The sequence below is a fragment of the Rhinatrema bivittatum genome, chromosome 5, assembly GCF_901001135.1.
Source record: "Rhinatrema bivittatum chromosome 5, aRhiBiv1.1, whole genome shotgun sequence".
Lineage (NCBI taxonomy): Eukaryota > Metazoa > Chordata > Amphibia > Gymnophiona > Rhinatrematidae > Rhinatrema > Rhinatrema bivittatum.
Window position 1 is genome coordinate 250,926,832 of NC_042619.1, and position 25,955 is coordinate 250,952,786.

At 43.2% G+C, this 25,955-nt stretch overlaps 1 protein-coding gene across 4 annotated transcripts in view; it reads right to left on the minus strand.

Moving 5' to 3' along the window:
* The window catches only part of PPP3CC (protein phosphatase 3 catalytic subunit gamma), a 167,540-nt gene that overhangs the window by 81,867 nt on the left and 59,718 nt on the right, over positions 1-25,955 (minus strand). For all 4 annotated transcript variants that reach the window (XM_029603799.1, XM_029603800.1, XM_029603796.1 and 1 more), the window contains exons 2-3: positions 2,656-2,853; positions 1,548-1,672 (exon numbers count right to left, since the gene is read on the minus strand). In XM_029603799.1, the coding sequence (XP_029459659.1) occupies positions 1,548-1,672; positions 2,656-2,853 (323 nt within the window). The remainder of the gene's footprint in view (positions 1-1,547; positions 1,673-2,655; positions 2,854-25,955) is intronic.

A 25,955-nucleotide genomic window follows, 5' to 3' on the forward strand; every position in this document is an offset into this window, starting at 1 on the left:
CTCCTGAAAGTCTGGTGAAACGAGGTCCACCTACGATGTGACAAGGCGTAACTGGCTCTTCCTCGGTCCTCCGGGGAGGCACGGTTCCTGGCACAGTTATTGGTGGGGAATGCCTAGGACTCCCGGTTATGTTGGAGGATGGTGCCTCCGAGACAAAGGGTTGCTTTGGTGGCGGTACAGCAGCTGCCGGTACCACACCGGAACTGAAGCCGTGTGCAGACTGTGACCGGTATCTATGCTTGTGGAATCTCTCACTGTGCTCAGCCCGGTCTTTCCCCAGCGCTGAGGAAGCGGATGATCCTGATGTTCTGGAAACCAGTGAGATCATAGAAGACCGATCACAGTTCCCATGATCCTTCAAAGACGCAGTAGGGGAAGTAATGAGAGGGAGTTTATCGAGGGGATCCCCTCAACCCCCTGGTGCCAATGACTGACATGGGTGTGGATGGAGCCAACATTTTGGAACTGAAAAGTTTCTCCATCTTGTCGAGGTCTGCACAACGGCCTTTGGAGGTCATCTGGTCATACAGCTGACACCCACAGACGTCGTGAAAAGCCCCCAGGCAAAGGATCCAAACCTCATGTGGATTTGTGATGGACAAGGTCCGTAGGTGTTGAGGAAAGCTGGCCGACACCATGAAAAAAAATACCCAGTGTGGTTGATGACCATCAGTCACCAGGATGCCAAGAATAGACTGCGGAGAAGGGGGGGGGGGGGGGGGAGATTGTATTAACCTACCATGCTAAGAAGGCACAGACTGTGAAAGGGGACCAGACGACGGAACGGAGAAAAAAAATTGCTTTTTAAAGCACAAAAGGCAAAAATGAAGAGCAGCTCCAGAAACCACGAGGCAACAGCATTACAGAAAAAAAAAAAGACTGAAGGGGGACCTCGTGTGGATGTGCAGATAGTGGCATGCTGGGCAAAGCTTCTAGGAACTTTGACAAAAGTTTTCCATGCCAGGCTCCATTGGATGATGTCACCCACATGTGAGGACTACCACCCTGCTCGCCCTAGGAGAAATAGCAATTATAATGGAATTAAGTGGCTGAATCTCCTTAAGACACCTTAACCTCCATCTCATCTCACCTCTGATATGCTCATGGCTACCAATCTGGGACCTCTTCAGAAACAGCCATATCTAGAGCAGGAGGAAGACAAAGCATCCCCCTGGGCATTTTCTCAGGTCCTGTTATGCAATAACTGCTCCAATTGTATAGCAAGAGATATCTCCTTGGCCAAGATCATGCACACTTAAATAAAACTCAATGACTGACTATGAAAGCATCAGCGAGTAAATGAAAATCCGTAATTACAAAAACAGTAACTGGTTAATACAAGTGTGTGTGCAATCATTCAAAATGCACAGCGTACAGAAACTGCAAATATCACAACAGCAGTGTTCGCAAATCCCTCATCTGTTACAAATATCCTTCAGTATCTTCTGTCATTTCAATGACATACATTTTTAAGCAAGGGGAAACTAAAATAAGCAAGAATATTTGTGTTTAAAAATGTAGGACCAGAAAGCAAGCTGAATTATCACCTCTATACTGAAGTAACCTCTGTCCACATAGTCGCCCAGGAAGAGGTAGCGTGTGTTAATAGGAGATCCACCAACTTCAAAGAGCTTCATCAAGTCGAAAAACTGTCCATGAATGTCACCACACACTGGAAGAGGAAGTAAGGATAAATAAAACTACATTATAAGAGGAAAAAGTCAATTTTATCAAACAGGAGCACAGGTCTACCTTTTAGTTCTGTTTTCACTGACAGCATGAAGGGCAGGGGTATGGACATTGCCCTCCTACTTGAGACATTTTCCTGGTGCTGTGAAACATTCAATAAACAGATATTCCAAAGAATATTGCAAAAATGTTGTTCATCTGAGATTTAGTATTTCACTATGAGAAGATACAACCATTCCAAACTGCAGAGCAATCTGAAGTATAAATGCTAGAATACTGAACTGCCTCAGGGTTTTAAAAATGCTGCCAGCTATACATAGAGAGACTGAGGGAGCCAACAACGTACTCTCTAGAAGAAAGAAGGGAAAGAGAAGATATGATATAAACATTCAATTATTTGACATGTTTCAATAAAGTACCAGAAGGAAGCATTTGCCATAGAATGAAAAGCTCAAGTACACTGGGTCATCATATGAAGTTGAAGGGAGGAAAGCTCAAAAGGAATGTGTGAATACTTTTTCACTGAGAGGGTGGTGGACACCTGGAACAGACAAGAGATTACAAAAGCCAAATCAGTGGTAGAATTCAAGCATACTGGGGATAGACACAAAGATCTTAGTGGGAGAAGACCACAGATCGAGTAAGATCTATGACAGCATAAGATACAGGTACAAATAGGCAGTTTGAGTGGGTCAAGAGGTATTCTTACAGTATCGTTGTGTTTCTATAAAAAATAAAGACAAAAAAATATAAAATTTGAGGCTGAGGTCTCTGGTGTGTTGCAATAACGACTTCTGTAGCACATAAGAGCTTTTTTTTAGTTAAGGGTCATAAGAAAAGTAGTGTACCTCACTTTTTACACCAAGGCTGAGAAAATAGAGTCCCTATAAGTCAACAGTAAAGATCTCTTGCATACAGCAAGATGGTACTCTGATGAGAAACCCAGTCGTGGAAGCTCTTACTAACCTGTGATTGGAGCCTCCACTTCAATCATAGTCTTTTCATAACGCAGAATGGCAGCTCCATCATCAATGATCTTTAAAGCAGCATCTTCTTCCAGGCGACCTTCCTTCACCAAATGGCTCTTAAGAATATCAAGTCTTGGCTTCCCATCCTCAAACACTTCCTTTGTTGAGAGCCGCAGAGTAGGAGGGAAAGGGACAGCTAGAAGGAAAACATTTTTAGATCAAAGATTTATCATGCCAGTACTATCAGTTTTAACCAGCTGCAGCACACAAAATTAAGGAAATGTGTGTATACACTAACATGACAGGCATTAGTAGGGAATGTAAGAAATAAAATAGGATCTGCATTAAAAGGGCTACTGAAATCCTTTATATACATACGAAGACGTTATTAGCTACACACAACCCACAGCTTGTATTAATATGACTTGCCACAAAAGTGTCCAAATTATTTGAAAAAACGAAGTTACTTTTTATACTTTCTTTTTACCGTATCAACCAGCTTAATTGAAATTGCAGTTAAACTTCAATGTCCTTACCTCAGAGCATTTAAGCACTTAGAAGACATATGATTTGCTTAAGGACACACAAGTGAGTAAAGGATAAGAAAATCAAACTGGGGTTTTCCAGCTTCACAGCTCAGGTATATCAGCTATTCTACTCAAATATTTGCTGCTTTCTCCCACACATTTCACCTTGCTATCTACAGTCCTGCAAACTTTTTTCTCATCAATAAATTAAGACAGTCAGAATACTGTTTGGGGTGAGTGCTCTACTGACAAAAACTATTGCACTCTGCATACAACTGTACACACAAAAATATTTGCTATAAAATAAGAACTGACTTTACCCCACAGTAGGTACACAGTAAAGAGCCCAGCAGGCCAGAGTGATGAGAAGATAAAGGATTTTTCAGTTACCTAGACTTCTCTGCAGGAATTACCTAGGAGACCTGTCTACTGGCTCATGCCTGCAGCATTGGGCTATCACAAGATAATGTTTCTAATAGTCTGACTGCACCCATCATGGTAACTCCCCGTTCACAATCTATAGCTACACAATACTGCAGTGACTATTGAATAAGCTTCATTTTTAAAAATTCAATCACATACTTCTTAAAATTCACATATTCAAAATATCAAGTGTCTATCAAGCTCTAGTACTAGTGATAAATTTGAAGATAAAATTGAACATAAGGCAAATAAACCTATTTTAGACACTGGCAATGCGTCGCCTTATAGTCAAAGCTCTCAGCAGCTATACACTCTATCCCACATGTACAACTATACACCCTACATCTACTGACTTCCTTCGCTCTGCTAAAAGTGGAGTTAAATTTACAGGCTAATACCTTAATAACCAGGTTACAAGCCTTTGTTTGAACAGTCCATGACTTATTTATAGCTTTTCTATACCGACGTTAGTTTGCACATCACATCAGTTTACATTGAAACATGGGTAAAACTTAGTACATATAACTTGCATAATGAGAGAAATTAAAAAAGAAAACTCAGTAAACATTCAAGTTGGAAGGAAGATTTAGGGTAGTTAGTTACTTGTTTTACAAAGTAGTATAATCATACAACCTTTAACAACTGGAAGGGTCACATAATACATAAGACAGTTACAAAGTTATGATTTCAGGGAATTTATTTATTTATTTATGGTTTTTATATACCGATCTTCTTACATTATATGTAAATCAAATCGGTTTACAGAGAACAGTTGAATAAGCTTGCTTGTGGGCAATTACATATAACAAAGAACTTTGAGCAACATATTGTATAACTTTTTGAGTAACATTTAAACATAAGAGCAAAAAATACATGGCTAAACATAAACATAAGAACAAGATATACATGGCACAACAAAGTCTTATATGTCTAAATCCAAGGGGGGAGAGAAGAATAGAGGGAGGGGGATGGAGGGGTTATATAGTTGGAGCGGAGAGGATGTAATAAGAGTTCGTTGAAGCAGCTTCTTAGAAATCATGGAAATGCTTGGCTGAATAGTCAGGTTTTCAGTTTTTTCTTGAATGACTGGTGGCAAGTGACTTGTCTGAGTTCTGGTGGTAGTGAATTCCAAAGTGAAGGACTTGCTGTGGAGAAAGCCCTATTTCTTAGTGGAGTTTTGGTTTGAGGGATGATAAGGGTGTCTTGGTAGGCTTTTCTGATTGGTCTTGTTGATTTAATGGTACGGAGTTGATGGGTGAGATCGATAGGTGCTATGTTGTTTAGGTATTTGTGAGTGAGGGTCAGGACTTTGTAGGAGACTCTGAATTTAATTGGAAGCCAGTGGAGATTGTAAAGAATGGGCGTGATGTGGTCTCTCTTGTTAGAGTTGGTCAGGACCCTAGCTGCAGAATTCTGTACCATCTGGAGAGGTTTGATGGTGGAGGCTGGTAATCCGATTAGTAGCGCGTTGCAGTAGTCAATTTTGGTCAGGATAATTGATTGCAGGACGAGGCGGAAATCGTGAGCGTGAAGTAATGGTTTAAGCTTTTTCAGTACTTGTAGTTTGAAAAAGCATTCTTTGGTTGTGTTTACAAATCTTTTTAGGTTCAGCTGATTGTCTAGCAGAACGCCTAAGTCTCTTACGTAGGATGTATTTTTGAGGCTGTCTAGGATAGGTGTAAGTGGATTTTGATGAGCGGTGTCTTTTTGTTGTTGATCTGCTATAATGGGTGTGATCTCTCTTTGGATGAAGTTATCTTCCTGTGAGATGATGAGGTATTCTGTTTTGTCCTTGTTGATGACTAGATTGAGTTCGGTGAGGAGAGTGCTAATTTTTTGAAAGCATTGTTCCCAGAACATTAGAGATAGTTGAAGGGATTTCCTTATAGGGATGAGGATTTGTATGTCATCCGCGTAAATCATGTGTTTGATTTTCAGTTTGGATAGGAGGAAGCATAGGGGAAGAAGATAAATGTTGAAGAGGGTAGGGGAGAGAGATGAGCCTTGAGGGACTCCCATGTTAGAGCTGATTGCCTGTGATTCTTTGTTATTGATTTTCACTTTGAAAGATCTGTTGTTGAGAAATGAACAGAACCAGTCTAGGGCCGTGCCTGAAATACCAATTGCAGCTAATCTGTCAAGTAAGATAGTATGGTTGACCGTATCGAAGGCTGCAGAAAGGTCGAGGAGAATAAGGAGGTGAGGTTGTCTTTTTTCTGAGCTTAGGAAAGCTGAGTCCATGAGGGAAATCAGCAGAGCTTCTGTGTTTAGTGTTTTTCGAAATCCATATTGAGAAGGTGCCAGAATTTTGTGATCTTCCAGGTAGTCAGTGAGCTGTTTATTTACTATTTTTTCCAGTTTAAAAAGTTGTTTAGTGTTTTTCGAAATCCATATTGAGAAGGTGCCAGAATTTTGTGATCTTCCAGGTAGTCAGTGAGCTGTTTATTTACTATTTTTTCCAGTTTAAAAAGTTTAAAAAGTTGTATTTAAAAAGTTGTGGGTTGTCATATCCAAACCCATCTTTCAATTGCTAGAGCATGTTCCATTATGAATGTACAAAGGGTTACATTGACTTTTTGAATACTCAAAGGCGAATATTTAAAAATATGTTTGCCAGATAAGTTATCAAGGAAAATCAGAGGGATAAACATCCTGCTGAATATCCCTGGAGAACCTTGAAACCTAATCAGCTAGATTTGACTATTGCTAGTTAGGCTATTAAATTATCTGAGTATGCATATCTGGATAACTTTACCCTTAACTGGCTATTCAAAAATGCATGCAAGGGGTCCTAAGAACTTTTCTGAGCTATAAGAGTTCTGCAAGGAAATCAGAAAAAATCTAAGAACAAGAATAGAAAGATTCTTAACTGGCTACAGGAAACATTTGGAAGTTATTACTGCCAAAGGAGGCTCTACAGAGTACTAACTGAAAGGGTGTCTATATTAAAAATTGCAGAAATATTTAATTTTGTATCATGCAGAGGTAGGTTGTGTCAGCTTCTTTCTATTCACTTAGAGATTAATTGAAACATACAGTTTATCCAAGGGTGCCTACATTTTTGTACACAACTGTAAGATCAACCAAATTTGATAAACTGGGATATCGCAAAAAAATTTTTTAACACACTTATACAGAGTGCTTCTCCATATAAAGCAGAGTTGCTTACCTGTAACAGGTGTTCTCTGAGGACAGCAGGAAGTTAGTCCTTACATGTGGGTGACATCAGATGGAGCACGATGTGGAAAACTTGTCAACGTTTCTAGAAACATTGACTAGGCAAACTGAGCGTGCCCTATACCTCACATCTATGCAGGGTCCATTCTTCAGTCTCGTAACAGAATTATGATAAAATAAAACTAGGAGAAATCTAATTCCACCTGTTACAGGAAAGCAATTCTGTTTTCTACAAGGACAAGCAGGACGGTAGTCCTCACACATGGGTGAATCCCTAGCTACAGGCTGCTCCCCAACAGAAAAGGGGACCAACAAATACCTAACTAGGTGCCAACGGGCACACCACTACCAGTGCTGTTGGTAACAGAGGGAGAGAAGGCCTGAACCCAAACAAACAACGGACCATAGGTTGGGAGAGTTGGGTTCTACACCTCAAACAGGTTCCGGAGGACAGACTGGTCGAAACTGTCACGTCGGCCTTCCCTATCCAGACAGTAGTGGGATGTGAATGTGTGGAGAGAGCTCCACATCTCAGCCTTGCAGATCTCAATGGGAAATGCTGGGCCTCCGATGCTGCCATGGCTTTGACAGAATGAGCCCTGACATAACTCCCAAGATGCAGTCCTGCATGGGCATAACCAGATCTGGACCACTTCCTAACACAGGAGGTATGATCCCGTGCCTCCCTGCTTGTGTGACATACCACAAGGCTACTTGGTTGTCAGTCTGGATCAGGACAATTTTATTAGACAGCCAATTTCTGAAAGCTCATAGCGCATACCTGATCACCCGAAGCTCCAGGAAGTTGATTTGACAAGAATGTTCCTGAACGGACCACAATCCCTGGGTGCAAAGCTCATCTACAAGAGCTCCCTACCCCAGTGTAGATACATCCGTGGTTAGCACAATTTGAGTAGGGAGACTCCAAAAGGAAATCCCCTGTTCCAGATTGGAGATTACCCGCCACCAGGAAAGAGTCACAGAGAGACGGGGTGACTCGGATGCTATCCTGGAGGCTCTAAGTGGCCTAGCGCCACTGTGACCTCCGGGTCCACTGAGCTCTGCACATGTGTAAGCGTGCCATGGGAGTGACATGAATGGTCGCAGCCATCTGACCCAACAGTCTTAATATGTGCCAGGCTGAAACCTGCTGGCCCTGTGTACCTCTGTCACAATGGTCACCAAAGCGACAGCCCTCTGGTGCGGCAGAAAGGCCCTAGCTTGAGCTGTGCTTAGCAAGGCTCCGATGAAGTCCAACTGAGGTGAAGGACTGAGATGGGACTTTGGGTATTTGAGAACAAACCCTAATGACTCCAACACCTGAATGGTCAAGCGCATGGACCGGGTGGCCCCTTCCTGAGACATGCTCACCACGGCCAGGCATTTTATGAAGACCCGTGGGGTGGATGCGAGCCTGAACGGCAACAATCCGTACTAGAAATGTTTTCCCACCACAAATTGGAGATTCTTCCTGTGACTGAGGAATATATCGATATGGGTTATGTGTCCTTTAGGTCGAAGGAGCATAGCCAGTCCCCTTTTTGCAAATGGGGGATCATGGTGTCCTTGGAAACCATCTTGAACTTTTCTTTAGAAATGTTTTCAAGGCCCTCAGGTCTAGGATGGGACAGAATCCTCCTGTTCTCTTTGGAATAAGGAAGTACCTGGAGTACAATCCCCCCCCCCCCTCTCTTTGCCATGGCACCAATGTCAATGGCGTGGTGTCCATCATGCGGCTCAGAGGTCCTCCGATGCCGATGCCAATGGCTCGGACTTCGATCTGAAGAGGTTGTCCATCTTATCGAGTTGAAGCTGACGTCCATTCGGGGTCATCTGGGTGCATAAGCGGCAACCCTGGATGTCATGCGATGCTCCTGGGCAGAGGATGCAAACATCATGAGGATCAGTGATAGATATGATCCTCGAGCATCAGCGTAAACCAGAAGCAGCCATGATGGGGTGAAACAAATGGGGAAAAACACAGAACGATGGTGGCAGGTATTGATTGATGACTGGCACCAAGGCACCACCACCACAATGGGGGGAACAGACTATAAAAAAACCTACCCGAACGTAGAAAATCCTGACTGGGGGCAGTACGGGGAGGCACAGATAGGGACCCTGTGATGGACTGAAGGAAAAGAATCACGAAAAACTGCAAAATCTAAGTTTTCCATAAGGCAAAAAGCCAAAATTTTTAGAGCTATATCAAACCCCGAGGCTCTCAGCTCTGTGGAAAAAAAAAGAGAATGAAGAGGGACCCTGCATGGACACATAGTATAGGGCATGCTCAGTGTGCTTTGTAAACTTAAGTCTAGAAACTGACATAAGTTTTCCACATTAATCTCCAACTGATGATGTCACCCACGTGTGAGTACTACCAGCCTGCTTGTCCTCAGAGAAAGGCTGTTCACCTCAAAAGAAAACAAAATCTCGGAATTATATTTTGCTTGAGTGAGTTATGTCCTCTACAGCTGTGTCAGAACAGCATAGGACAACTTTTATGTTGAGTAGGAATAGCTTTTTCAACCAATTTGGTATTTTTAAAATTTGCTTTGTTACTGGTGTTTTTGGCAAATGTTCATTTCACAGGCCAATGAGATATGCCAGAGCATCAAAGTTTGTCTGGATCATGAGTGTGTAATATTTTGATTTAGCTGAGTCGATTCATTTTTCTACATTGTATCCATGGGTTTGGAGAGTTTTCTAGTCACCATTAACCTCTTCATGAGTGCAATGTGGAATTGCTTTCCTTTTGTGCCTGACCTTCAAAAAGTGCACAAGTTTTTTGCCTTGTAGTTAAAGCAGATTTGTTTGAGTTCTGCCCTTTACTATAATCATGTGATGCCTATTTACATAGTAGGAGCTTCATTTTTCCAGCTCTCGCAGATTAAAACAGAAGAGCAGTTTAATGCTAGCATATGCTGGACTACATCACCTTCATACCCCAGCGATGTAGTGCTGTGCCTAAGGGTCATTCCAAGATCCTAGTACAAACTTCGTATTTAAAACATTTAATATGATTGATTGAAATGTGGCTCAGTATCAAGAGTTTCCAGAAAGCCAGAATGTTATCAAAACTGACTGCACACCTGCTGCTGCATTTTGCCAACATGCTAGAGAGCAGGTGAGTAGAGGGATACATTTAGGATATAACCATTGTTAAAGATTCATATTTAGGGTACACAAATGTATAGAAGTTTATTATACAAGTGTTTATGTCATGTCTTTTTAGTTAACCAATCCAAATTAAAAAAAAAAAACACACACACACACAAATGTAAGCACTGTAAACCGTGCACCTGAATGGCAGATGAATGAATATTCAGCATGTCAGACTATAGATAAAACCAGAATGTTTATCAGAAAGTGAGTACAGTAGTACTGATCCTTCTGAGATATGAACATTCGGCAATACAACCACATAGCACATGCACATTACAAGAGTCCATGTGCTGTGCACCACCAACACTGCTGTTCTACTCCTTGGCAACTTGTTCTTAGCACTCATAGGTCCTTGCAGTCAGATGCAAAGCTTTTGGGAAGGGAACAGCCTGCGGCAGAGGCTTTATACATGCAATTGCACGCATGGGCAGAGAAAAAGAATGTAAAGGATTCCATTCTTCTGCCAGCCCACCACTTTCCCAAAACACACATACTATTCATATTCTAGTCTCAGCAAAGACAGTACCACACCCTAGCCTAAATTACCTCCAGACAAACAGGCTACTGAAAAACTAAGTTGTAAACAACCTATATTTCAAGCTTCCTTTAACAGTGCAACACACATTTAGGGAGACATTTTCAGTAAGCCCTTTTGTGCCCACATAATTTACAATGAATTTACTTAACACTTACATAAATAAAAAAGTGCCCACATTGCACCTATTTGTTCAGAGAGGAAGGTCGGAGACCATACTATGTGCATGAGGGAATTGGTTGGACCATTAAATGATCGAGGGCTTAAAGGGGCACTTGGAGAAGATAAGGCCATCATGGAGAAACTAAATGAATTATTTGCTTCGGTGTTTACTAATGAGGATGTTGGGAAGATACCTGTTCCAGAAACTTTTTCAAGGATGATTCAGAAGAATTGTACAAAATCACGGTGAACCTAGAAGATGTAGTAGACCAGATTGACAAAAAGAATAGCAGCAAATCGCCTGTACCAGATGGTATACACCCCAGAGTTCTGAAAGATCTGAAATTTCATTTTTAAGTTCCATTACTAGTAATTTGTAAATCATCATTAAAAATAATCCATTGTAGCTGAAGACTGGTGGCCAATGTAACCCCAATATTTAAAAAGAGCTCCAGCCGTGATCTGGGAAACTATAGACCAGCAAGCCTGACCAGTGCTGGGCAAAACCTTGGAAACTATTCTAAAGAACAAAATTGCAGAACATATAGACATGGTTTAACGGAACACAGCCAGCACAGATTTGCCCAAGGGAAGTCTTGCCTCACAAATCTGCTTCATTTTTTTTTTAAGGGGTTAATAAACATGTGGATAAAGATGAGATGATAGATTTAATACGCTTGGATTTTCAGAAGGTCTTTTGTGAATTTCAAATTGGTTAAAAGATCAGAAACAAGGAGGTCGAGAGAGAAGGAAATTGAGGGTATCGGAAGCCTTACTGGGGGTGCAGCTGAGCCCAATTGATTGACTGATGTCACTGTGGTGAGACGCACGGGGCTTGAAAAACTGCCCCAGTGCAGCTGCTGCCGGCACGCTGCCTAAGCCGCATGCGCCAAAGGGGCATGCGCAGCTTTTTTCTGCTTTTGTCAGATTTTGTTCAATTAAGAGTTGTTGAAACTTTTTATATATAGTTTCTTCTCACCTTTTGAAGTAAATCAAGACCTACTCTCTGAATACCTCCAATTTGTGTTGGACCCAAGGTAAATCAGCAAACTAGTTCGCGCTGCTAGGAATTTTGCTTGATGCCACATTCAACACAAAAGAGAAGGGCTAGGGAGCGCCTGGCCTCGGACGCAACCAAAACTGTCTCCAAAGTAGGCCCAATGGATGCCCATGTGAGACGTGGAATGCACATAGGGGATGAGGGTTCGCTAAGTGTTAGAAGGGGAGAAGAAGAGCCCTCCATCGCTTCTGAACTATTAACAACACTCTCCCCAGGGGAGAGGTCTCCTCCGGTGAATCTTGCTGAAAAATTTTTGCAAACCACTGGAGACTTGATTTCAACCGAAGTCTCCCTCGAGGCAAGGTGGTTTGCAGGACGAATTTTCAGCAAATGGAAACAACTTGGAAACCGGACAAAATCTCATCGGAGCTACAGGAGTGGGACTTGGGGTAAGAGAAGTGGGACTTTCAACTATTACATTTAAACCTTTAGTTAAACCACAAACATTTTCTCTGAAAATGATATGGGATGCTATCAATGAAGTATCAACTAGTGGTAATATCTAATGCTGTTGGTACAACTAAGAAGAATGTATAATTGTTAGAAATTGAAAACAAAAATATAAAAAATGAGTTTAAGGTAAGAGAGGAATTGGGGAAGTTTAGAGAGGTACAATTAATGACAATAAAGGAAAATTCTATATTACAGGCAAAGACAGAAAAATTGGAGAATCTGGCCAGAACTAGAAACATACGTTGTATAAATTTTTTAAAAATCCCCACTTCAACACCAGAACAACTATGGAGGAGGTATCTGATAGAAAGTTTAAACATTGTGGCGGCTACTTTGCCTATAATCTCAAAAATATTCTACCTACCTCCAATGAAAAAATTCTTAGTGACAAGGGAAGTGGGAAATTTACAGTTAGTAGAATTACAACAAACAACTAATTCAAGAAAAAACGTTAAACGTTACAGAACTTCTTGAGCAATCAGATTCAGATATAGCTGAGCCAGCTACATTGATAGTTTCATTTATGCTAGAAACTGATAGAGATTGGGTTTTTAAGAAATTTTTTGTAAATAGAACTAAAATGTTTCTGGGATGTAAGGTACAGCTTTTTCCAGATTTAACTCCACTTACTCAAAAACGTAGAAAATAATTTCTTCTGTTAAAAACAAATTCTACAGATAGGAATGTACTTTATATTGAAATATCCTTGTAAGTGCATTATAAAAAGTGAAGGTAGTATGTATTTTTACAACCAGAGCACTTGGCTCAGTTTATAGAGCATAGAATGAAACCCACTATTAGTTCTACCCCGAAACCCACATAAAATGGCTCCTAGGATAAGAATTGACCTCTCAATTTAATTTAGCATTCCTGAGTTAGCTGAGAACTTAATTTCTGCACAATAGATTTGTTTGGAATTGTGTTCCTTGGATTCATATAGAGGGCTAAACACAGATAATTATATATAGATGGTGAATTTTTTCTTGTTGACTTAAGGAAATGATTCAATAGAAATATGTGATAATGATTTAATGAGATTTTAGACTAAGAAATTGTCTTTGTATCTGTGAAATCTTCAAGTTATGGCTTGAATTGTAATAAATGTAAAATTGTTATAAATACAAAATAAAAAAAAAAGATCAGAAACAAGAGAATAGATTTGAATGATCAGTTCTCAATGGAGAACCTCAGGGATCTGTCCTTGGACCAGTGCTTTCTAATTTATTTATAAATGTTCTGGAAAGGGAACGACAAGCGAGGTGATCAAATTTGCAAATACCACAAAATTTAGAGTTGTTAAATAACAAACAGATTGTGATAAACTGCAGGAGGACCTTGCAAGACTGGAAGACCGGGCATCCAAATGGCAGATGAAATATAACATGGACAAGTGCAAAGTGATGCATATAGGGAAAAATAACCTTTGCTGTAGTTTAACAATGTTAGGTTTTACCTTAGGAGTTACCACCCACAGTAATTTACGGACCCATTGGATTTTACGATCTGTTGGGTTTGGTGGTTTCTGAGTACCGGATTTCAACATAGTTACCAGGAATCTATCTTTTTACCTCTACAAGGAAATGGGGACTTCCTGCCGGGGTTACATAATCATTTGTAGAATGGGAGCGAAATAGATGTCTCATGTGGCGCAGATAGTTTCTGCAGATGGGAATATTCTCTCTCCTCAAGACAGAACTATATTTTGACATGACAGTAGGGCAGCGCTTTGCGTATAATCAACGTCATCATCATTATTGGTGGTCTCTCTCTAGTAGTAATCTTCAGGATGAGTTTCAGGTACAAATTGAGGATTTCTTTCAAAGTGGTGATGTGCGGAAAATGGGTGTGTCTCGCTTTTATAAGGCTTTACTGGAGTTTCGAGATCCACCTGCCCTTGGACTTCTATTGGCTAAATGAAGGGCTGAGCTCCCGTTGCAAATGACTGAGAAACAGTTGCTCTCTGCATTTGGTAAGATTTCTGGGTTAACAGGGAATGCAACTGAGAGAAGTGCAATATAAATTCTTCTGGCAGGCATATCTACCACATATTAAGGCTGTTTAAGTCTGAATTATGCCCTTAATGCATTATAGAACAGGGAACCCTGAGACATTATTGTCAGTCTTGTCCAGTTGTGCAGGACTTCTGGGGCAAATTAAAGAGGTACTTACAAAGAACTTTGCAGTGCACTACCGTTTTCTATTGAGGAGGTGTTTGATTGTCCAGGAGTGCAGACTGTAGTGGGAAGGGGATATCACCTTTATCAATGTAAGGCGTGGTTGCTGAGGAAAAAGGCTCTACTTTGTCTGGTGTACTCCGGATGTCCCTGTGTATTGGGCTTGGCAGGATAGTTTACATGTATTAATGCAAATGGAAAATTTGGACACTACTAGATCATTCAAGAGTAAACTTAAATTTGTGTCGATTTGGGGCAAATATATTCAATCTTTGTCTCCCAAGGCTAAATGTATGGCACTTAATTATCCCTGATGTACATGGGTTGGGTTGGTATAGGCTAAGGGCTTCATTTGTCATACAGTTTTCTATTTTTTCTTGTGCTTTTCGTTTCACTCTCCAGTAGTATCTGTGTTACTTGGAGCATGGGGGAGGGGATTCTGTCAGAGAGGGGGAGGTATAAAATATATAAGCTGTACCTTTTTTTTTTTTTTTTGTTCCCGGTGCGCATTAAGGGGCGGATTTTAAAAGGGTTATGCACATAACCCTTTAAAACCCCTCCTGCGCGCACCAAGCCTATTTTGCATAGGCTTGGCGACACACGCAAGCCCAGAGGCTTGAAAAAATGGGCGGGGCAGTCTGGAGAAGGGCGGGGCCAGAGGCCTCCGAAGGCCTGCTAGGCTGGGGAATTGCGTGGTGGCACTCGGACGGCAGGCGCAACTTAAATAAAGGTGTGGGGGGGATTTAGGTAGGGCTGGGGGGGGAGCGAAAGGAAAGTTCCTCCGAGGCCGCTCCGAAATCGGAGCGGCCTCAGAGGAAACGGGGAAAGCCATCGGGGCTCCCCTAGGGCTCAGCGCGCGCAAGATTTTGTATTTGATATTTGTTGTGATGGGCTTACGATAAAATTGTTTCAAACTAACCAGCTTGCAATCGGTTAGGACACATTCTCCTATCCCATGACTTCAGTTTTCTTAGAAGCCTCTCATGCGGGACTTTGTGGAAAACCTTCTGAAAATCCAAATACACCATCTACCGGTTCACCTTTGGCTACATATTTATTCACCCCTTCAAAACAAAATGTAGGAGATATGTGAGGCAAGACTTCCCTTGGGTAAACCCATGTTGGCTGTGTCCCAAACCATGTCTAAATGTTTTGTGAATTTATTCTTTATAACAGTTTCCACAATTTTTACCGGCACTGAAGTCAGGCTCATCAGTCTATAGTTTCCTGGATCACTCCTAGATCCCTTTTTAAATATAGGAGTTGCACTGGCCATCTTCCAATCTTCAGGTACATCGGATGACTTTAATGATAGGTTACAAATTAATTGAAAAAGGTCTGAAATTTCATTTTTTAGTTCTTTCAGAACCCTGGGGGTGTATACCATCTGGTCCAGGTGATTTACTACTTTTCAGTTTGTCAATATCTTCCAGGTTCACCGTGATTTGGTTCAGTTGATCTGAATCAACCACCATGAAAACCTTCTCCAGAACAGATCTCTCTCCAACATCCTCTTCAGTAAACACCGAAGCAATTAATCTTTCCATAATGGCCTTATCTTCTCTAAGTGCCCCTTTAACCCCTTGATCATCCAATGGTCCAACAGACTCCCTCACAGGCTGTTTCAGATATATTTTTTTGAAGTTTTTTTTTGTTGAGATTTTGCCTCTATGGCCAATTTCTTTTCAAATTATCTCTTAGCCTGTCTTATTAATGTTTTACAATTAACTTGCCAATGCATATGCTTTATCCTATTTTCTTCTGATGGATACTTCTTCCAATTTTTGCGAGCATGTTGAAGACGAGAATAAATCCGAGGAGATAGAGTGAGTTTATGTTGTTTCTCTAAGCTAGAAATAGTGTTCATTAGCCGATCAATATTTGCGTTCTTCACTTTTTTCTGGTATGATGCTTGGGATATAAACCTTCCCCGGAGAACCACCTTCAAACAATCCCAAAGCAGGGGTGGAGTATGGGAGGTTGCAGAGTTAAAATGCTTATAGTCATCTATAGCTGCTTTGATAGTCTGGCAAAAAGCCTCATCAGTCAAGAGAGTGTCATTTAACCTCCAAAAGCGTAAACCTACCCCCTTAACGTTCAAATGTAGCGTCAAGCCAATAGGAGCGTGATCGGACCACGTAATAGAACCTATCGTAGGTTGAGTGATCTGTAAGCTCAGGGATTTATCTACTAAGAAATAATCTATGCGGGAGTATGTCTTGTGTGAATGAGAAAAAAAAAGTATAATCCCTCACATTTATATTCCTGTGGCGCCAGATATCCAAGAGTTCCCTGTCTCGTATAAATTTTTTAAGGTACTTACGATCACCCGATGTTCCCCCTCCCCCTCCCGCCGAGTTGTCTAAGTGAGGCTGAACAGTGAGATTAAAATCACCCCCAATAATTAAGTGCTCGGGTTCCAAATTATCTAAAATGGCACCCAGCTGAACCAAAAAAGTTTGTTGAGCAGTACTGGGTGCGTATATATTCAAAAAAGTGTAAGTAGTCTGCTCAATTTTCAATTGCATTACCAAATACCGTCCCAGAGGATCCGCCACAGTTTTAATTACTGAACCCTGAAGGTCCCTGTGAAGTAAAATACTCACTCCCGCATATTTAGCCACCTTCGACGCTGCAGCATGAAATTGGCGAGGATAAAGAACCCAGTTCAGCAAATGTTCATATCTTTTTTTAAGGTGCGTCTCTTGAAGAAATAATATATCAGCCCCAGAGCGCTGTACGTCATTATAAAAGATCCGCCGCTTAGAGGGACTGTTTAACCCTTTAACATTAATGGACCATAGTTTAATCCGCGACATGGGAAATATATATAAACAGAACAAGAAGCACTCCTAAACACCATGTGAATTGAGTACCCTCCCCCACCTGGAAAATCCCCTGTCCCATCCAGATGCCTAAATGAAAGAGTCCAGCAACAACCCAATGCGTGGTAATATTGTTAGAAAGCACAAAAGTTGCAATACATTGACCTAGATGCACAGATAACTAAAGCCTTACATTACATGCCCATTCCCGTTCCCAAATCCCTCCCTCCCTCCACCCCCCTCCCCCCAGATTGCCAATGCCCTCCACAGACATGTGCAAAAAGCACCCCTGTGCAGGCTATAGAGGACGTGATCGCCTGCAGAGCCTCCGCCCCCAACCCTTCACCCCAATTACTTCTATGTAAACCCTTGAACACAGAAAACCATCAAAAAAGTGGCACAAAACTGTGAATAAACAGAGCCATATAGCTGCTAGAAAACCCCAGATTGCAAACCAGAATCTGTGCAGAGATAAAGTCCACTCCAGGCATGCTCTTCCTCTCAGCCTTTCCCTTTATCTGGATCCGAGGTGCTGCCCCCTGATTGCCTGCGCAGTAGTTTGCCTCCATTACGGACTCTGCCATCTTGGAGTGTCCATCAAGTGGACCGGAGCCGATCTAGCAGGAGCTGGGCGTTGCACCTGATGACCTGCAGCTTTCAAAATGGCTGCCGCTCCATCCACCGTAGTTGCTTTTGTTGTTGTGCCTGCTATGGTAATCGCTATCCCAAAAGGGAATAGCCATCGGTAGCGGTATCCTTCCTTGCGCAGCACTGTGGTAATCTCTCTGAATTCCAGCCTTTTTTTCAAAGTCATAGGGGAGAGATCCGTGTATATTTGGATGGTGTTGTTTTCCCTCTCCCATGAGCTGCGCTTCCGTGCAATTTGATAAAGTTGGTCTTTGACGGTGTATTTAGTGAAGCACACAATAATATCTCTGGGCTTACCCGGCTGCTTCTGGCCCAGTGATCTGTGAGCGTGATCCAATTCTATTGTAGAACTCTCCACTTCAGGGAGACCGTCACCAGTTTGTGATAGCAAAAAAGAACAGAATCGCTGGATAGTGGCCCCACAATCGTTATATGCCTCAACTTCAGGTATGCCCCGAAATCGTAAATTATGGCGTCTTCCCCGGTTGTCCAAATCTTCTAGCTTGGCAGACAGGACTGTATAATCAGCGGTAGTTTGTTCTGAGGTTTGTTGTAAAGAGTGAATCTTAATGGCATGATCTTCTAGACACACATCACACTCATCAGTGCGTCTCCCTATCTCAGCCATTTCTTCACGCATGTCCTCCATGGCTTGCAGTAAATCTTGTTTGTTGGATTTCATTTCCTTCCTGATATCCCCGAACCAGCGTCGGAAGTCCTCTCTTGTGGGGAGATCCGAATACGCGGGGCCAACATCCCCCTCCTCGCCATCTTCCCCGCGAGTAACATTACTTGGGTCCGAGGCATCAGTCACGCTGCTAGGCCCACCTTCAACGTCTGAGCTTTTTGTAAAAGCAAACTGCTTAAGGTCCGGCCCTTTCTTCTTCAGAGCCATCCTGACTGGTACAGCGGAGGATCCCTAAATTTTGAAACGTGTTCACCGGGTTTAAAGCTGCAAAAATTGCACAAAAGGGGCTCGGGACCAGTGGGAGAGCGAAGTCACGCGGACATCTTGCTCCGCGGCGAGAGCGCCCGCCTACTTCTTCCAATTTTTGAATGAAGATCTTTTGGCTAAAATAGCCTCTTTTACCTCACTTTTTAACCATGCCGATAATCATTTTGCTTTCCTTCAATTTTTTTAATGCATGGAATACATCTGGACTATGCTTCTAGGATTTTTTTTTTTTTTAATCAATGTCCACGCCTGTTGCACCCACCTTTGTAGCTGCATCTTAGTTTTTTTCTATTTTTATTTTATCAAAGTTTCCCTTTTGAAAGTTTAGTGCTAGAGCCGTGGATTTACTTACTGTCCCCCTTCTAGTCATTAATTCAAATTTGATCATATTATGATCACTATTGCCAAGCAGTCCCACCACAGTTACCTCTCACCAAATCCAGCGTGTCACTGAGAATTAGAACTAAAATTGTTCCCTCTCGTTTGTTTCTGAACCAATTGTTCCATTAAGCTGTCATTTATTCCATCCAGGAACTTTATCTCTAGCATGCCCTGTTTCACTTACCCAGTCAATATTGGGGTAATTGAAATCTCCCATTATTACTGCACTACCAGTTTGGTTAGCTTCCATCTCATCATTTTGGCCAGGTGGACGGTAGTATATTCCTATTACTATTCTCTTCCCCAACACACAGGGATTTCTACTCATAAAGATTCAATTGTGCATTTAGTCTCATGCAGGATCTATATCCTGTTGGACTCTATGCCATCCCAGACATAAAACTCCTGTCATTGCGATATACCCCGGTATAGCACTATCCCATTGCTTATCCCTCTTTCCACCATGTCTCTGAGATGCCAATTAAGTTTATGACATCATTCATTGCTATACACTTTAATTCTCCTATCTTACTTCTTAGACTTCTGGCATTGGCATACAAACATTTCAAAGTGTGTTTATTTGTAATTACATTCTACTTTTCAGTTGACAGGGATAAAATTGGAATCTTTTAGCTCTGGTGAGTTTTTAATTATAGGCACTTGGACTACTTTTCTTATTATTGGAACCTCTCTGTTGGGATGACCTAACTCTAATGCTATATTAGTATCCTTTGAAGATACCTCTCTCTGAACCATGCACTGCTGAGTGACTATCTGCTTTCCCCTTTGATCTAGTTAAAAGCTCTCTCCCCTTTTTAAAGGTTAGCGCCAGTAGCTTGGCTCCACCCTGGTTAAGGTGGAGCCCATCCCTTCGGAAAAGACTCTCCCTTCCCTAAAAGGTTCCCCAGTTCCTTACAAAATGAAATCCCTCCCTTGCACCATCGTCTCACCCACACAATGAGATTCTAGAGCTCTGCCTGTCTCTGGGAACTTATGCATGGAACAGAGCATTTCAAAGAATGCCACCCTGGAGGGTCTAGATTTCAGCTTTCTACCTAAAATCCTAAATTTGGCTTCCAGAACTTCCTTCCCACATTTTCCTATGGTCTTTCATGCCCACATGTATCATGACAGCCAGCAACTCCCAAGCACTGTTTAAAATCCTATCTAGGTGATGCGTGAGATCTGCTACCTTCGCACCAGGTAGGCATGTTACAGGCAATCCTCACGCCAAACAGCCACCCAGCTGTCTTCATTCCTAATAATTAAATCACCAACTATGATGGCTGACCTAACCCTTCCCTCCTGGGCAGTAACCCTGGGAGAGACATCCTCAGTGCAAGAAGACAATGCACCACCTGGAGAGCAGGTCCTTGCTACAGGATCATTTCCTGCTGCACCAGGTTGATACTCTCCGATCATGAGAACTTCCTCCTCCAAGGAAGTACCTTGGCTGCCAGACTGGAGTTGGGGCTTGACTACTATGTCCTTACGGTCTCATCTATATACCTGGCTGCCTCAGCTCCACCACTCTAGCCTCCAGAGATTGGACTTGTTCTGAGAGACAGAGGCTCTTTGCATCGGATGCACATGTACAATTTCTCACCGGCAGGTAAAAAAATCATACGTGTGACACTATGCAAAAGACTGGGAGGCCCCCCTCTTGCTGCTGGACCGCTGCCTTCATCTTAAATTTGTTCAGTTCCAAGTTAAGTTTTAGGTTGCTATGGGAGTAGGAATGTGTAAAATTAGGGTCCTTTAAATGTATTAGTGTATTCACTATATCTGGTACTGGTAGTGACCTACAAGGGAATGATGAAATTCTTGATAAGGTGTGGGGGAATTTCTGAATTTAAGTAAAAAGGCAGATTTTTTTTTTCCCAAGTGTGAAAGTGACAGTTGCTATAAATTAAAGGATGAGCTAAGGGTGGGTTGGGAAGTACAAACACAAACTTCTGTTTGTTGCCTGACTTTCTGACTATCTATTTAAAACATGATTGTCGAACGAGATGAGTTGTGTAGACTGCCTGTGGCCTGCTGTCCATTTGAGGTAGAAAGCTAAGGCCATCTTGCAATCCAAGCTGTGCAGAGCCCATTTGACCTGGTGCAAGTGAGGCCTAGGAAAAAAGGTGGGCAGAATGATCGCCTGGTTAAGATTAAAATCAGTCATGATTACGCAATACTACCCTATCATGAAATAATTTTGTATAGTGCGGATAGTTCACCAACGCCTGAAGCTCATTGACCCTGTATGCCAAAGAGACCGCAACCAAGGAGATAACCTTCCAGGTCAGGAACTTCAGATAAAAGGAGTGCAATGGCTCGAAAGGATCTCGTATGAGCTGAGCCAATACCATGTTGAGGTCCCAGGACACAACAAGAGGCCACAGGGGAGGCTTCAGTTGAAGCAAACACCGCATAAACCGCCCCACTATGGGCTGCACAGAGATTGGCTAACAGTCAACACCCTGGTGGTAAGCACAGATGACTCAGGAGTAATCTGACCAAGTTGGTCTTTAAACCAGTCTCCGAAAGGTGCAGCAAGTCGTCTAACAACTTCAGAATGGAGCAGGAGAATGGATCCAAGCCATGGCCCTCACACCAAACAGAAAACCTCTTCCACTTAAGGCTATAAGACTTCCTGGTGGATTGCTTCCTGGAAGCTTCCCAGGACCCGAGACACACTGTCAAAAATTTCAAGGGGCTGCAAAGCTAGCCTTTCAACATACAGGCTCATCAGTGCCAGCACCCTGAAGTTTGGATGGGGCAACCTGCCCTGATCAAGCGTGATCAGGCCAGGGTCCCCAAACCGATCAGCTCTCTGACAGAGATCCCGCAGGAGTGGGAACCAGACTTGCCTCAGGCAATGAGGGGCAATGAGAATCATGGTCCCCCTATCTTGCTGGAGGCTTCAGGAGAATTTATTACCAGGGGAAGTGGAGGATATGCATACAGAAGGCCCTTGCCTCAGTGGCGGGCAAAGGCTTCAGAGGCTGGTTTTGTAGGGACAAGCTCTAACCCTTGTAAAAGTTTTTTAGCAATTTGTGACCTCTTGAGGCATAGGGGCTGTGCAACTGTGAAAATTTGTTCTATTCTTCTACCATTGTAACAACATAGGGAAACTTGGTATCTGGCAGAGGACGTGTGCATGTGCCTGTGAATCACTGTGACGCGAAAAGGTGAACCCAAAGTTCACTACGGAAACTGTGCATGAGAACACCGGAGAGGAAACAGATGTGGGGGTATGGGAAGTTAAGCTATTTGTAGAAAAAAGGAAAATGTGTGTACTGGTGTCAGGAGCTGACTACTGTCTGCATGCAGAATGTCAGAGGTGAGACAGAAAAACTGTATATAAGGAGTGGTCGGAATACTGGATATTTGGAGAAGGCTAGGACTATCAGAGTGTACATTGTGTTGTGCCCTTCTCCTCAGGAAGACAGCCAGTATTAGTAATACTGGATGTAAGTTGTAAGTATTTTCTAAAATACTTACAACCTATTTACATAATGAAACATATGCTTGCTGTTATGATTCAATACTAATAAAAGATTAATTATCTGTAAAATTCTAAAAAGAATTAAAGTCTGAGTGTTTTCTGAGACATATCACAGAAAAAGAATCAGGGAGAGAAGCTCCCCCTCCCGATGGTTTAGCCACAGCAAGCAGTCTAATCTAAAAATAAAGATAACTAATTAGGGAACTGAAACCCTTTGGAATAAGGAACAGTAAGGTTGAGGCTAAACAACTGGTGACCCGTACAGGGAACCACGTGCCCGGTTTACTCAGTAAAGCACCAATATAAATTATATATAGATAGCGCTGGTCACAAATGTTTGTTCTGGGTAGAGAAGAAAAAACCCCATTGGATGAAAAGGAAGCCTGACAGAGGTAAGCTCACCATGCTTTAGACAAAAGGACACCAGCCAAAGATCCATAGGGGTAAGTGACATTTGTGTGAGAGACCGCGAGTATGAGTGTGTGTGATTGTTTGAAATGTCTTAATTTGTGTTAGAGAAAAAGGTTCCTAGGGTTACATTGGTTTATATGTATACATATTATAAAGCAGAGTAAAGAAAATGATAACCCCTGTACAGATATGTGATAAGAATCCTCTTTTTGCATAAGAAGCAGGAACCAGATTTGCCTCAGCCAATGATAATCATGGTCGCCTTGTCTTGCCGGAGCTTCAAGAGAGTCTTCATCACCAGGGGAAGCAGAGGATATGCATACAGAAAGCCCTTGCCCCAATGGTGGGCATAGGAGTCCAAGGCTGGTTTGCCATCCCCCCTGTACAGGGAGCAAAAATGACTCACTTTGCTGTTGTGGGGAGAGGTGAAGAAGTCCATATCTTGGATCCCCCAGAGAAGGAAGATGCAATTCGCCACTGCTTGGACCAGAAACCACTCATGGGGATGGAATGCTCGACTCAGCCAGTCCGCCACCACATTCTCTGACCCGGCCAGGTACATGGCTCGGAGCAGAATGCCTTGGGAATGCGCCCATGACCAAATCTGACAGCCTCCCGACACACGAGGAACGACCCCGCACCTCCCTGCTTGTTGATATACCACATGGCTACCTGACTATCAGTCTGAATCAGGACCGCCTTGCTGGATATGCGACCCTGGAATGCCCAAAGAGCATATAAGATCACCTGCAGCTCCAGGAAGTTGATTTGGCACCGAGCTTCCTGAGCAGACCACAGACCTTACATACGGAGGCCGTCCACATGCATGCTCCAGACCAGCGAGGATGCATCTGTGGTCAGCACAATCTAGGTAGAGAAGAGAGACTGAAAAGGAACACCCTGCTCCAGATTGGGCAGACTTTCCCACCAGTACAAGGAAGTCTGGAGAGATGGCATGATGCGGATGCGCACACTGAGGTCCTGGGAGTCTTGCCGCCACTGAGACCACAGGGTCCACTGAGCCCTGCGTATATGCAAGCAGGCCAAGAGCGTAACATGGAAAGACGCAGCCAAGTGGTGAAGCAAGAGGCGGGCTGAGACCTGCCAGCTTCGGTGGATCAGACTCACCAGACACGCCAGAGAAAGCGCCCGATTGTGAGGTAGATAGGCCCGGGCTTGAGCCATGTCCAGCCGGGCACCAATAAAGCTCACCAAGGTGATGAGGTGAGATGGGACTTCGGGTAGTCAATGATAGACCTGAGGGACTCCATTGCCCGACTGGTCAAGCTCAGGAAGCAAAGCGCCCACCTCTTGGGTGGCACTCCTGACAAGCCAATTTTCCAAGTAAGGGAACACATGTACTCCCAGATGTCGAATGTGCACACCCACTACTGCCAGATACTTGAAGACCCATGGGGCCAAAGTGAGGCTAAACGATAACACCCTGTACTAGAAGTGCTCTCACTCATGAGGAACCACAGATACTTCCAGTGACTGAGGAAGATCTCAATGTGAGCGCATGCATCTGAGATCGAGGGAGCAAAGCCAGTCCCCTCTTTGCAGTAGGGTAATCAGGGTGCCCAGTGAGACCATCTTGAACTTTTCTTTTTGGAGAAATTTGTTCAAGGCTCTCAGATCCAAAATGGGGTGAGTCCCCCTGTTCTATTTGGAATCGGGAAATAGCAGGAGTAGAATCCCCGCCCTTGTTGCCACAGCAGTATGGGCTTGACTCCTGATTAGAGGACTGACCCCAAGATGGGCACGGAGGAGAGTCTGTGGGGACATCCCAGAGGTTTAGTCAGTACCCTCGACGAATAATAGATAGGACCCACTTGTCTACGGTAACCTGGGGCCAGCTGTCTGCAAAGGACTGCAGCTGACCTCAGACTAGAAGGTCCAGTGTCGAGGGTGTGGTGAACTGGCTTATGCTCCCTCACATCCAGTCAAAACCCCATGGTGGGGGTAGGGGGCCTCTGCTGGGGCGCGGGCTGAGGGCCCGCTGCTGCCTAGAGCAGCCCTGAGAACTCACGTATGGAATTTGAGCAAGCAAGGCAGGAAGATAGTATTTCTTTTGGCGATAGAAGGATCTTCTGGGACCCTGATGCGAAGATCTTCTGGCGAAAGACGACGGGTCTGATGTACTAGCCGAGAGATGCTGAAGTGTCTCATGGTGATCTTTCAACTGAGCCACAGCATCCCTCACCTTATCCCCAAACAGATTCTTGCCTGCACAGGGAAGGTCCGCGAGCTTTTCCTGGACCTCCAGTATGAGATCAGAAACTTAAAGCCAGACCATCCTTCAAGCGCCAATGTCTGCTGCTACCACCCTAGCAGCTGTCTCAAACATGTCTTAGGTGGACCACGCCTTGTGTTTGCCATACTCCAGGCCCTGGCTGGGTGACTGCCAAAAAAGGCGTCCTGCTGCTGAGGCGGGCGCTTGGGCAACTCCTGGACCTGCTTCCAAAGGTTCCGAGTATATTGGGTCATGTACAGATGGTAGGAAGCGATACAGGCTATCAACATTGTTTCCTGGAACACTTTCCTACACAAGGCGTCCAACGCTCAGTGCTCCTGACATGGAGGCACAGAAGCGTGGGTACTGGAATGCTTGGTCTTCTTGAGGGTTGACTATCACAACTGACTGATGTGGGAGCGACGCCTCTCAAAACCCAAGACCTGCTGTACCAAATAGACCACATCTGTTTTTTGATTTACTGGAGAAACAGATATGGGGTGCTCCCAGAGCTGAAGGAGTAGCTCCTTAAATATATCATGGATGGGAAAAACCACTACCTCCTTTGGGGCATCAATAAACTGGAGGACCTTCAGCATCTTATGTTGGACATCCTCCTCCATCAGGAGCTGGAAGGGAATGGCTTCCATCATGGCCTATACAAAGCCCCGCA